This window comes from Notamacropus eugenii, chromosome 2, assembly GCF_028372415.1.
Source record: "Notamacropus eugenii isolate mMacEug1 chromosome 2, mMacEug1.pri_v2, whole genome shotgun sequence".
Taxonomy (NCBI): Eukaryota; Metazoa; Chordata; class Mammalia; order Diprotodontia; family Macropodidae; genus Notamacropus; species Notamacropus eugenii.
In genome coordinates, this window is record NC_092873.1 from 477132386 (window position 1) to 477145916 (window position 13531).

Below are 13531 nucleotides of genomic sequence, written 5' to 3' on the forward strand. Positions count from 1 at the left end.
CTTTTGTTTTGATTTATATTTCTCTGAATTATGCATGATTTAGAGGCATTTTTTATATGGTTGTTAGGTTTGCAGTTCTTTTGAGTACTGTTTGATCATATCCTTTGACAACTATTGGGGATTTTGGTCTCGTATCGTTTCTATTAGATGTTCATGTCTTGGATATCAAACATTTATCAAAGATATTTGATACAAATATTTTTTTAATTAACCATTTCCCTTATGCTTGATGTATTAAATATGTTTATGTAGAAGCTCTTCAGTTTTACGTAATCAAAATTATCTATTTTATCTTTTGTAATTGTCTCTATGCCTTATTTCATTTAGAATTCATCCCTCTTGCATAGCAGTGTCATTTGCTTCTCTTCTAATTTTTTATAGTATAATCTTTAATATTCGGGTCCTTATCCATTTTGAATTTGTTGTGGAATTTGTTAGAAGGTGTTGCTCTGAACCTAATTTCTGCCAGATTGCTTTTCCATTTCCTAGCAGTAACTATCAAACAAGGGAGGCTTTGCCGTTCCCTCCTCCCTCTCCGCCCCTTCTGCCCCCGTAACGAATGTTTTTGATTAATCAAACACTGGATTACTGAGTTCGGTTATTTATTATTCCTTCTTATTCAGGTAGTTCCATTGATCTATTTTTCTGTTCCCTCTTTGTTTCTTTTTTTTCATGACTCGCCATGATATAATATCAGTGTTTATATAATCTTGAAAAATATAAACTAGATATAATACTTTCATGCTGAGAACTTCATTCAGTATCCCTTCCTTCAGCTGACTTCACATGCTTGTTATAGTGAGTACTACAAGCAAATTCCTAGGTTTGTGTCTCAGGGTCTGATTTTACACGAACCTCTACCTGATTCTGTCCAGCCTCACAAAGGAAATGATTAGGGGAGACGCATGGAAGCCTCAGGGGAGGGGTAAAGTTGTGACTTATGTGCCACTCAGAGCTACAGATAAGAGGGGAACAAAGGAACAGAAAAGTCAACTGAAAACTTAAAGGGGTTGGGGACACTTTATCTCCATCTATCTCCCTCTGGAAGCTAATCAGGACAGGGCCTCAGGTGCACCCACCCTGTGTCTCCTGTCTCAAGGATGCTGGTCTCAGAGACCTTGCTTCAGGGATATGAGGAGAAATTGAAGAGGCAGAGGTGGAGAGGAAGAGCGTGAGGAAGATTTCCAAACATCAGTGTGGGAGACGCAAGGGAAACGTGAAAGATCTAAAGATCAAGAGAGAGCTAGACAAAATTAAAAAAAAACAAAACCCATTTCACAAGCAGACAAACCAGTTAAGAGCCTCATAAAAACCAAAGGAAAAAAATGAACAGCACAAAACGAAATCAAAGTAGTACATTGACTAAATATCATAACATTAAAATGATGAACCAATATTATTCAGTAAAAGAATGAATCTTGGATATTCTGCAGTCAGCATGGGAAAACAGAAGGAAATTCTAGGATGGATCAAAAAGGGAAATGAATCCCTTAAAAGAAGAAATCACAAATGAATTCTGGACAGAAATCAGAGCTCTCCATATAGAATTAATAGCACAAACAGCTGTGTAGCATAAATTGAAGGCATGAAGAAAATCAATTCTCTCATGTTTATAGGTTAATAGGGTTAGGGATTATCAGGCATAGGGAATTGTGTATTGATAAAAGATTGTGATTTTGATACTATTATTCTACCTATCATATGGCTATGAATCATGGAACACAGAAGTCTGCAAAGAAATGAACAGGTACTTCATTACATTTTCAACAGAGAATAGTTTTCATAACATTCAGATTTTTAAGATGAAAAACCATTCCCCAACTGGTAAATGGTCTAAAGATATGAACAGGTAGGTCTCAAGGGAAGAAACTCAGTCTCTCTAAGCCAAATGAAGAAAAAGTGCTACAAGTGAAATGCAAATTAAAACATGTTTGAGGTTCCATCTCATATCTGCCCGATTGACAAGCATTACACCTCCCAACCCCAAAAAAGAAGAAAATGACAAATACTGGAGGAGGAGGTAAGGGGAAACAGACACACTGATGTGTTGTTGGTGAACCTGTGAATGGGTCCAAGAATTCTTGAAAACAGTTTGATACTTCACACAGAGTTACTAAACAGTCCGTGCTCTTTGACTCAACTATAGTATACTCCTACATCTATGCTCCAAAGAGATCAAATAAAGAGAAAAAGGTCCTATATGTTAAACAGTTATAATAGTTATTTTCATGGTGGCAAAAAAAACTGGAAACTAAGGGGATATCAATCAATTGGGGCAATGGATGAATAAATTGTGATATGTGAATGTGATGAAATACGATTGTGCTGTTAAGAAATTAGGAAAAAGGGTGATTTCAAAGAGACACAAAAAGACTTGTATGAGCTGATACAGCATGAAATGGGCAGAACCAGAATAACAACTTATAGAATAACACCAAAATTATAAAAACAGTTTAGTGTGAACTGATGAAGAACGGTGTAAGTAGAACCAGTGCAATTTATAGACTAACAGGAGTGTGCCAATAACAAACAGTTATGAAAACTGTAAGAACTTTGATCAGTTCCGTGTTTCCCTCATGCTCACAAATCCCTCCCTTGATCCTTTCTTGGAAGGTGCTGGAATGGTTTGCCATTTCCTTCTCTATCTCATTCTACAGATGAGGAAATTGAGGCAAGCTGGGTTAAATAATTTGTTCAGGGTCACACAGCAAATATCTGAGGCTGGATTTGAACTCAGGTCTTCCTGACTTTGGGTCCAATGCTATATCCAGTGTGCTACCTAGCTACCCCTGTAGTAAGCCTGCTCATTGTTCGCTGCTTAAGTAGTTAGTAGACCATAGTAGATGGATTGAATGATAAGTACATAGGTTGATTCGTGTTCCTCAATTTAACAACAGTTTTCAGAAGCCACTATTTGGTCTCCATTTCATTTAATGTGATTTAGACATTTTCTTTTTCACAGAATGCAGTAAACCATAAGGGGAAAATATAGCCAATAATATGTAAGAGTCCATCCTTTCATCTGATTAAAAAATACTGGAAGATTATTAGTCAAGTAGCTTTGCCTAGCCCTAGTAACCTACTGCTGTCTAGGAGACAGAAAGCTTTTCCATCCAGTTCTTTTGCCTAAGGTTATTTGTTATGCATATTTGGTAGGATTTAGTATTAAATTCCTCCTGTTGAATTTACTAATACTTGTGCTTTCTTTTGTACTTTGTTGTTGAAAATTAATCCTAACTTTCTCATAATCTCTGTTTTTGATTTGACTTTACAGTAATCTCATTTGAAAGATTCACTGGCCCTTTTCAGAGGATCATTAATGAAACCCTTTCCTCTTCACATTTAAATTTTTAAATAAATCAGCCTCCTTTAATTTGATTTTAATTGGTTCTTATCATCAACTTTATCCACTTGTAATTTTGTCAGTGTGCTTATTCTAAGACATATTAGGGTTGTCTTATTTTTATTTCATTCAGTTTTAGAAAAATGTAGATTTTGATGTAGAACCTGTATACTTTGTCATTCTAAACTTAGCATTCATTTTTTTTGATGACTTATTTAGATTTTGAGAATATAAATGCTTCTAAATGTCAATAAAATCTCTTAACTTTAATAAATATCCTAAGGTTTTATTTGTTTGTTTTAGTTGAATAATAGGCAAACCTATTAAAAATATCCTATACACATTCTTTTACAACAATTTTTACTCTTTAATATGACTTCTCAAAAATTTTTTTAATGTCTGAATTTCCTTTGTTTAGTTTCTTGATTCCTTTAGATTACTTTTTGCTACCATCTATACCAAAACACATTTTCCTGTAATGATTATTTTTAAAAATAATCTTTTAAGTAGCAAGGGATGGTTTTAATGTTTGTTCAGGTCACCAGTTGAGTATTACCAGGTTGCATATTCCTGGTGATTCTGAGGTCTAATGGGGAAACACTGAGGGTTTTGAGATATCAAGGAGAAATATCATGCTTTTGACAGAAGAAATTTAAACCAAAATGGAATATTGGGGGTAGGAAGAAAGGAGTTTACTTTTTGTCTTTATTTGAAGAAACATGAGCTAGATATGATAAGAAACCATTCTTCCACTTTGATAAATGTTTATGTTCCCTCTTCATGAAATTATTTATTGGTGTTACTGTTTTGTGGGGAGGACAGGAGGGAGACTGTGGACCTGATTTTATCAGTGTAGTGAATTTCCTGCTTGGAATATTCCTCTGCCAGTAGTTTTTATGAAATAGTGACCAGTAGTTCTTATGAAATTTAAATAGTTATCTAGTGGACAGTTTAAGTGATTTACCTCTGGTCCTACAGAAAGAATGTGTCAGTCAGGACTTGATCATGGTATTTCTGACTCCAAGAATGACTCTCTAATCATTACACTCAGTTGCCTCTCACCAGCTCCTCATAAAAATTAATAATAAATAGTAAAGTTGTCAAATTTTAATTTATTTCTTCTTCCTCTATTCTCCCATATTACTTTTGGCAGAGATGTATAAAGAGGGTAAAGTTCTGGCAGGGAGCCAGAAGATCCAGATTTAATGATCAGCTCTTCCACTAAGTATCTGTGTAATTTTGGACAAGTAAGATGACCTTTTTCTTTATCTAGAAAATAAGAAGTTTGGTATAGATCAATGGTGTCAAACTCAAATAGAAACCAGATCATTGCAGTCACATATTGACTTATAAAAGCACAAATTAATATAACCTATGTTGTATTGTATTTTGTTAAACATTTCCTAATTACACTTTATTCTGGTTTACCAGGTGGTCGTAAGCTTGACACCTGTGGCCTAGGTAGCTTCTAACTTCCCCTCTAACTCTAACCTTCTTTGTATGTTGGGTATATTCTATGATAAACATAAATAACTCCCCAAAGAAATCAGTAAAAGAAAGAAGAAATCAGGTATTTAGGTCATCATCAAACTGAATAGGTTCTGAGGAGTTTGATGTTGACCATATTTGTTTTGTAGACATGAAACTTCCATATTATGGCTACTGGAACCGCCATCTTTCTAGTCATCCAGATTTGCAGCCTCAGTCTCCTCGTCATCCTCAGGTCCTCATATTTACCCACAGCATATGTCATACTGCGCCTGTTCATTCGTTTCAGTCATGCCAACTCTTTGTGGCCCCATGTGGTCTTTCCATGGCAAAGATATTGGAGTGGTTTGCCAGTCCAGTCCCTTTCAAATCTTGTCCTTTCTCATTCCATGAAACCTTTCATGCTCTTCCTCTTATCTGCACTCACATAGGGAAGGATGAAAGGGAGCATTTCTAAAGTACCTGCTGTGAGCCAGATTGTGAAAATGATTTATAGCTGTCAATTCATTTGATAATAATCACCATTCTCCTTCATTATTGTGATAGGCTTCCACTTGATCTCTCTACCTCAAACCTCTCCCCACCACACCCCATCTTCCACTTAGCTGCCACAAAAGCTTTCCTAAAGCTTGGGTCTGACTATGTCACCCCTTCCTCCTTAATAAGTTTCATCAATTCATTACTTCTAGGTTAAATATCACTCCTTTGTTTGGCAACAACCTGGCCCTTTCCAGTCTTACACTTGGCTCTTCTCCACATATTCTCCTTTTCAACTGGCCTACTTGTTCCTGGTGCATGGCTTCGTTTCCTCTCTTCACACCTTTGCACCCCATGCCTAGAATTCCCTATTTCTTACCTCTGCCTCTCCCTTTTCATGTCTTCCTTTAAAAGAATCAACTCAGATTTTTCCTTCTGACAAGTCCTTTCCAGGCCCTTGGCTTCTAGTGTCTTACTCTTTCAGATTACTTCCATTGGCTATGTATATATCTTGCTTATATCTTTTTTTTTCTATGTTGTCTCTACCATTAGAATGATTGTTAGTTGAGGGCAGGGATTCTTTGTGATTCTTTGTATCTCCAGCTCTTAGTATAATGCCTGCACTTAATAAGCACTCATTGACTGATTAGCTATTTTCCAAAATCAGAAAAATAGTCTTGTGTTGTTGGTTCATTCAAACCCATACAGTTCAAAGACTTTCCCAAAGACTAATGTGTCTCATTTAAGTTTGAATCTCTTTCCAGAAACTCACATGTGACTTCTTCATTAAAGGTAGTTATGGTCATATTCTAAAATCTTGTAAGCTTGCCTAGTTGCTTTCAAATTCATTTATTAACTCAGCTTAGGGGGCAGCTAGGTGGTGCAGTGGATAGAGCACCAGTGCAGGAGTCAGGAGGACCTGAGTTCAAATCTCACCTCAAACACTTGACTCACTAGTTGTGTGACCTTGGGCAAGTCACTTAATCCCAATTGCCTCATCCTGGGTCATCTCCAGTCATCCTGACAAATATCTGGTCACTGGATTCAGATGGTTCTGGGGGAGAAGTGAGGCTGGTGACCTGCACAGCCCTCCCTCCCTCAAAACAAAGTCAAATGCAAGTCATATCATCACTTCTCTGATGGCATGGTCTTCTTCGGCAACAAAGGATGAACATATTAACTCAGCTTAATCACACATAATTTTTTATCACAATGAACATCAAATGGTGACTGTTGATAACTCACATAAAGTTTGTATGAATTTTATTGATTTGATGAAAATCCCATAATCTCACAAAGAATTCTCTATGAAAAAAGTTTTGTATTGTAAATGTGTGTGTGTGTGTGTGTGTGTGTGTGTGTGTGTGAAATAACAACAGAGGAGCCGTAACATTCCTATTTGGGAATTGGTAGCTATTGGTTAGACATTTCAGAGAGACATTTTAAGTCCTTTCTGCTAGTGAAAAAAGTGCCACTTTCTTTAAAAGGCCTTTTCTGGTCGTTCTCTGTTGCTCCTCCCTCCCTCTCAAAAGTTACCTTGCATCCACTGTGTTTTGATATTTTTTCATTTTTGTGTTTAGTGTATTTTGTTTTCCCCCAGTTGTACATCAAAATAATTTTTATCATTTGTTTTTTTTTTTGAGTCCCAAATTTTATCCCTGTGTATTTTTATTTTTAAAATTTGTTTTTGCAAGCATTTATTCTCTCTCTCATTCCTGCTATTCATTGAACAATTAAAATATAAAAGAAAACCCCTCAAAACAGATATGCATAGTCCAGCAAAAAAACAAACCCATCTGTCACTGGCCATGTCCATAAATGTACATCTCATTCTCCATTTTATGTCCAGTGCTCTTCTGGCAGGAGATGGACGGCATGTCTGTCCTCAGGCCTCTGGAGTTGTGGTTGGTTATTGCATTGACTGCAGTTCTGAAATCTTTCAGAATTGTGTTTTCTTTACTATGTTGTCATTGCATAGACTGCTTCCTACGTCCGCTTTTTTAATTCTGCATCAGTTCATAAAGGTCTTCCTAGTTTCCTCTGAAACTGTCCACTTAATCATGTAATATTCCATAATATTCAGTAGTAAGATTCTATTACATTCATTGTTTTCGCCATTTCCTAATCGTTGGTTGGTTGGTTGTTGTCCTTTGTCTTCGAAGAGGACCAAAACGGCATCACCATTGTAAAGTGAAATGTCATTGTGTCCGACTGTGGCTGATCAGGCCGATACGAGCTCAGAAAGCTCTACCGCAGGTTGGGCACAGATAGTCCGTGTGAATATTTGGGGTGGGTATCCCAAATTTGCGCATCCTGCATTTACTTTGTGCTGTCTCAATTTTACTTTGCTCAAAGAGCACAGCACCTTTTCTTATATGGGCACGCCATGCTGAGTGGTCCTGTGCCAGTGTCTCCCATATTTCCTAATGAGTAGAGAAGGAAATGGCAAACTGCTCTAATATCCCTGCCAAGATATACCCTAATGGGGTCATGGAGAGTTGGACACAGCTGAAAAACAGCTTAACAATAAGTGAATACTCCCTTACTTTGCCATTTTTGATGACTAGTGTGCTATAAATATTTTTGTATTTATGAATCCTTTTCCTTTTTCTTTGATCTCTTTGGGTTATAAGCCTAGAAATGGTATAATTGTGTCAAAAGATATTGCATCACTTAGTACTTTGGGGGCACACTTCCAAATTGTTTCCAGAATGGCTAGACCAATCCAGAATCCTAGCAAAACTGTCTCAGTTTCTCTGTTTTCCAGAATCTCTTCCAACATTTGTCATTTTTCTCTTTTGTCATCTTGCCAATCTGATGGGTTTGAGGTTGAACCTCAGTTACTTTAATTTTCATTTCTCTAATCATGAGTGATTTGGAGCATTTTTTCCTCATATGACTGTTGAGAGCTTGGATTTCTTCTTTTTAAAACTACATGTTCATATCCTTTGACCATTTATCTGTTGGGGAATGGATTTTAGTCTTATAAATTTGATTCACTTTATTATATATCTGGAATATGATCAAATATTCAAATATCAAATATTATCAAAGAAACATGCCCATTAGCTATTTCCTCTAATATTATTTGTAGTCGTTTGTGCAAAATCTTTTGAATAATCAAAATTATCCATTCTGTTTTTTGTGATCCTATTACTTGTTTGGTCATACACTCTTTCCCATCCATAAATCTGAAAGGTCATTTCTTCGTTTCTTCGTTTTGCTTATAGTGTCACCTTATATGTCTAAGCCATGTATACATTTGGAATTTGTCTTGGCAGAAGTTTGTAATTGTTGATTTATACCTAATTTGTGCTGTACTGTTTTCCAGTTTTCCCAGAAGTCTTTTGTCACATAGTGAGCTCTTGCCCCAATAGGTTTATCAAGTGCTGTGATCATTTGTTTTTGTTTATTGTGTACCTCATCTCTTCCATTGAACGATTATTCTAATTCTTATCCAGTATCAACTTATTTTGACAACACAGCTGTAGTTTGATGATACAGTATAGTTTGAGATCTGGTACTGCTCGGCCCCCTTCCTTCACATTGATTTTTATTAATTCCCTTGATATTCTTGACCTTTTGTTCATCCAGATGAATTTTCTTACTATTTTTTCTAGATCTATAAAATGATTATTTGTTACATATTTTTCTAATTATTTAAATCTATTTTTATTTGTGCGAAATGTGTTCTGTAGTTGAGTTCTTATAGTTCCTTTGTGTGTTTTGGCAAATAGACTTCCAAATATTTTATACCTTATATAGCTATTTGGGGAATTTCTCTTCTTTCCTGGCTGGTTTTATTGTTAATATACAGAAATGCTTGTAATTTTTATGTATTATTTTATTCTGAAACTTTGATGAATTTATTGTTTCAATTGCTTGTTGATTCTTTAGCGTTTTTAAAGTAACTTTTAATATTATTTTTCCTTGTAACCCCAGTATCTGAAACAGTGCCCTATATACAGATAGGCTCTTAATAAATATTTATTGACTGAAGGGATATGAAATGAATGGGATGTAAAAAAGGCATTAGTAAGATATACACATACAAATACATATTTATATTGAATGAATTACAGGAAACTACTCTCATTTCATTTTTGGAAGGTTTGGTAGGTCACAAGAATGCCTGAGATAGATATGGATGTACATAGACATAGACATTACCTAGATTTTTAATGTAACATTTAATAAAGTCTCTCATCCTCTTTTGGACAGGAAAGGAAGATAGGGATTTGATATCAGTCTAGATGGGCATCTTTGTCATTGGTTGAATAGCCAGACTCAAAGAATAGTTAGTAATGGTCTGATATCACCTTAGAAGGAGAGGCAGGACTGTTGTTAAATAATGCTACCCATCTCCTGACAGAGAGGTAGTAAGTCTAAAGATACAGAATGAGACACACATTTTTGAACATGACTAAATGGAAATTTGTTTGTTCGACTATGCAAGAGTTACAAGAGTGATTTTTCATTTCATTGGAAAAATATGCTTTATAATTGGAAAATTAATTTTAAAAAGAAACATGCTGTTTTGCTATTTTGAATTTTCTTTGTGTATATCTTGTCTCCACAGCCAAATCATAATGAGGCTAAGGACAGAAACTTCATTATGTGTCCCCTATCCTGACTAGCTCAGATTTATGTACATGGCAGTCTATAATAAATACATTACTGAAGACCTGTGAGGGGAATTGACTAAACTTATTCTCAAAAGTATATGCTTTCCAGAAGTATTGTGTAAGTTATTTGCTTTGATGTGGGAAAAAAATTCATCCTTAATTTTATAATTTTGTTCTTGTTTCATTTTTACATTTTCAGGGCTATTGGGAAAGATCCTAATTGCCATCCGAGATGCAGGCTTTGAAATTTCAGCTATGCAGATGGTAGGTATTTTGCAATGAATGATGTCTTATTTAAAAATTATTTCCTTTGTGATTTTATTGAATTTTTTGCATGGAACATTATTTGTGTGGACAGGCAAATTCACTTCATTAAAAACAAATTGCATTTACATGTAAAATGGGTTTTAGAAATGTATGTTTTCTCATATGTCCTTTCACTGTCAGCAGTGTAAGTTCCATCCTAGGGGGTGGGTGTTCCTCAGAAATCTCAGCTTAGCTTTTGTCCATTGCCAGGAATCATCCCCTAGAACCATCAGAGTTTTGATCATTTTTCCCCCACTCAGGATCTTCCCTGAGAATTTGGCTCATGTGTAGATCTTTACAGAAGGGATCAAAGAGTCTGTAACTCCGATGAACACACTCAGGCTTAGTCCTGGGATTCCTCTATTTGTCTAATTTGTCAGTCAGCTATTGTTATTCCATTATAGATGGCTTGTGCCCCCCTCATCCCTCCCCACTTTCCTCTTTTATGCTCTGTCTCACATGAAGAAGTGATCTTTCTCCTTGTCAAGGCAAACTCCTTTACCTTGCCACAAGCTGATTACCACCTCTGTCATCTGTACTCGCTCACTAATCTTCAGTCTCTCTCCATCTACCAGCCCCTTCTTTGTGGTACCTACACATGTATCCATGCTTTAAAAAATTCTTATTTGATCTATCCATTTCCACTAACTATGATCCTCTCTCTCTCCTCCCTTTCATGGCTGAGCTCTTTGCGAAAGCCATTTACAATCGCTACCTTCTCTTTGTCTCCTCTCTGTTTCAGCCCCCCCAAAATATGTCTCCCAGTCTCATTGTTCAACTGAAAACTACTCTCTCCACAATTGTAAATGATCTCTTAATCACAAGATCTAGTGGCCTCTTCTCAACCTCTGTCCTTGTTGACCTTTCTGCTGCCTTTGACACAGGCAATCACTCTCTTCTCCTCTCTAGGTTTCACAATGCTGCTCTCTCCTGATTCTCCTACCTGCCGGGCTACTCCTTCTTAGTCCTTTGCTGGATCCTGGTCTAGGTTGCACCTGCTAACCATGGTTGTCCCCATCGTCTCTTCTATTTACCCTCTAAATTCTTTCATGTATTGATTTTATCATCTCCCAAGGATTCAGTTTTCATTTCTAAGCAGCTGATTCTCAGCTCTGTTTCTCCAGAGCTAATATTTTTCCTGACCTTTAATCTCACATCTTCAAATGTTTATTAGACATCTTGAACTAAATATTCCATAGATATTCCATTAAATCTCAGCATGTACAGAGCCGAGCTCATTATATTCCTTCTTCCCCCCCCCCCAAACTCTCCCCTTTCATGAACTTCCCTATTACTGTTGAAGGCACCATCATCTTTCCAGTCATCTAAGCCGGCAACCTTAGTGTCACCCTCTCCTCCTCTCTCTCACTCACTCAATGTATCCAATCTGTTGCAAAGTCTTTTTTCTGTCTTTATGGTATCTGTCATATATTTCCCTTTGCCTCTGTTCACACAGCTACCATCCTGGTGCATATCTCCATTACTTCATGCCTGGGCTATGGCAATAGCCTTCTACTTAGTTCCCCTGCCTCAAGTCTTTCCCCACTGAAGTCCATCCTCTGCTTCACTGCCAAAGTGATTTTCCTAAAATGCAAGTCTGATCATGTCACTATCTATCCCCATTTCCATCAATAAACTGCAGTGGCTCACTGTCACTTCCCAGGTCAAATCGAAAATCTTCTCTTTAGCTTCCAAAACCTTTCATAACTAAATCACGTAACTAAAATAGAAGACTAAATACTTTCTTCTAACCTCCTGAACTCTGAAATCTCTCTCAAATTATATGGGAGAGAGAAAGTAATTTCAGCTGTTTCTAGCAAGATACCACAGACCCTAATGTGGTAACAGCCTCAGAAAGTACCAGCAGGGAAGGCTGATTCCTAACTCAGTCATTCAGTGTGCTCTCCCCCAGCACCACCATATCCTGGCTGAACTCCCAAAGATAGGCCAACTGCTGCCTGATTTCCCCTATTCTTCTGAGTTCATATTTTCAGTCCTTTTTTTTATAAAGCAAAACAACTTATATATGTTTCAGTGAGGCAACAGTAGAGATAGGCCGATAATGTAGTCATTTGACTTGTAGTACTCTTTTTACTATATCATACTTCCTTTGACCGGAAAAGGTTAGGGTAGCTAGGGACTCTTTTAAGGCGTAGGGTTCATATAATGTTCTCTCAGCCTTACGTATACCATTTTATGTGTATTTATTCATTTATACTTTTACCATTGTTGTTAATTTGGCAAACGAATGCTCCTCATCAAATGGGGTTTTATTAATACATTTCTATGATATATGACTTCCAAAGAGTATTTATTTTGTCTCATTTTGAATTATGATTCAGTTTGGTTTTAATATAAATAACATCTCAAAGGAAAATATTACGTTCTTGCATAAGGTCAGAGTTTTAAGTGTGATATTATCTTTTAATTAGGTTTGTCATTCTTAATTTTTGTTCTAGTACAATTTGGATCGAGTTAATGTTGAAGAGTTTTATGAAGTTTATAAAGGAGTAGTAAGTGAATTTAATGTAAGTATTAGAGCAAATATGAAATATTTGTAATAAACACACACAAACACATTGGAAATTTTATGCATCTATAGCCTGGGGGGATTTCATTGTGCTTTCAAAGTGATAGTAACAAAACCCCCTCAAAATCCAGTCCATCATCAGTTAATAAACATTTAGCTCTTACTATGTGTCAGGAACTGTATTCAATGCCAGGGATACAAAAAAAACCCCATAAAATAGTTCCTGTCCTTATAGATGTCACAGTCTAGTAGGAAAGACAACACCTAAAAAGTATCTGAAAAGTGGGTATGTAGGGGGAGGGGATTTAGGGGATTCCAGGCTCAGGGGCATGATGAGATCCAAGAGTAAAACTAGCTGGGTAATGAGGAGATGGATTGTCCTGGGTAATGCCCTCCTTAAATGTAGGATGTGGGAAGAGCTCTCTACTGTTCACCTTCTCCAGTCAGAGGCAGGTGGTACTGAGAAGGTTCAAGTGTCAGAGTCAGCAGACTCTTGCAGGAAGATAAGATTCCAAGGAATCATTGTCTGGGCTGAGGAGGGAAGCTCTGAACTTGCTTTGCTAGCTATGATATCCTGGCAAGAGCTTTGGAATGCTTTGTATATTGAGCTCAATGGATAACCGTGATTGGGTTGGCTACTTAGCTACTGGGGTGTAACTGCCCTTAGGATTCAAAGACTCGGATAAGCAAGTGTAGAGTCACAGGCTGGTCCTACTCTGAACTGTTGGGATGATCGGTTTGATGTAGAAGGTCGCAGAGCAA

General features: G+C 36.7%; 1 protein-coding gene across 3 annotated transcripts in view; it reads left to right on the plus strand.

Annotated features, from left to right (window-relative positions):
• The window catches only part of NME7 (NME/NM23 family member 7), a 183337-nt gene that overhangs the window by 72925 nt on the left and 96881 nt on the right, over window positions 1–13531 (plus strand). For all 3 annotated transcript variants that reach the window (XM_072648706.1, XM_072648708.1, XM_072648707.1), the window contains exons 8-9: window positions 10133–10197; window positions 12699–12767. In XM_072648706.1, coding sequence (XP_072504807.1) covers window positions 10133–10197; window positions 12699–12767 — 134 coding nt within the window. The remainder of the gene's footprint in view (window positions 1–10132; window positions 10198–12698; window positions 12768–13531) is intronic.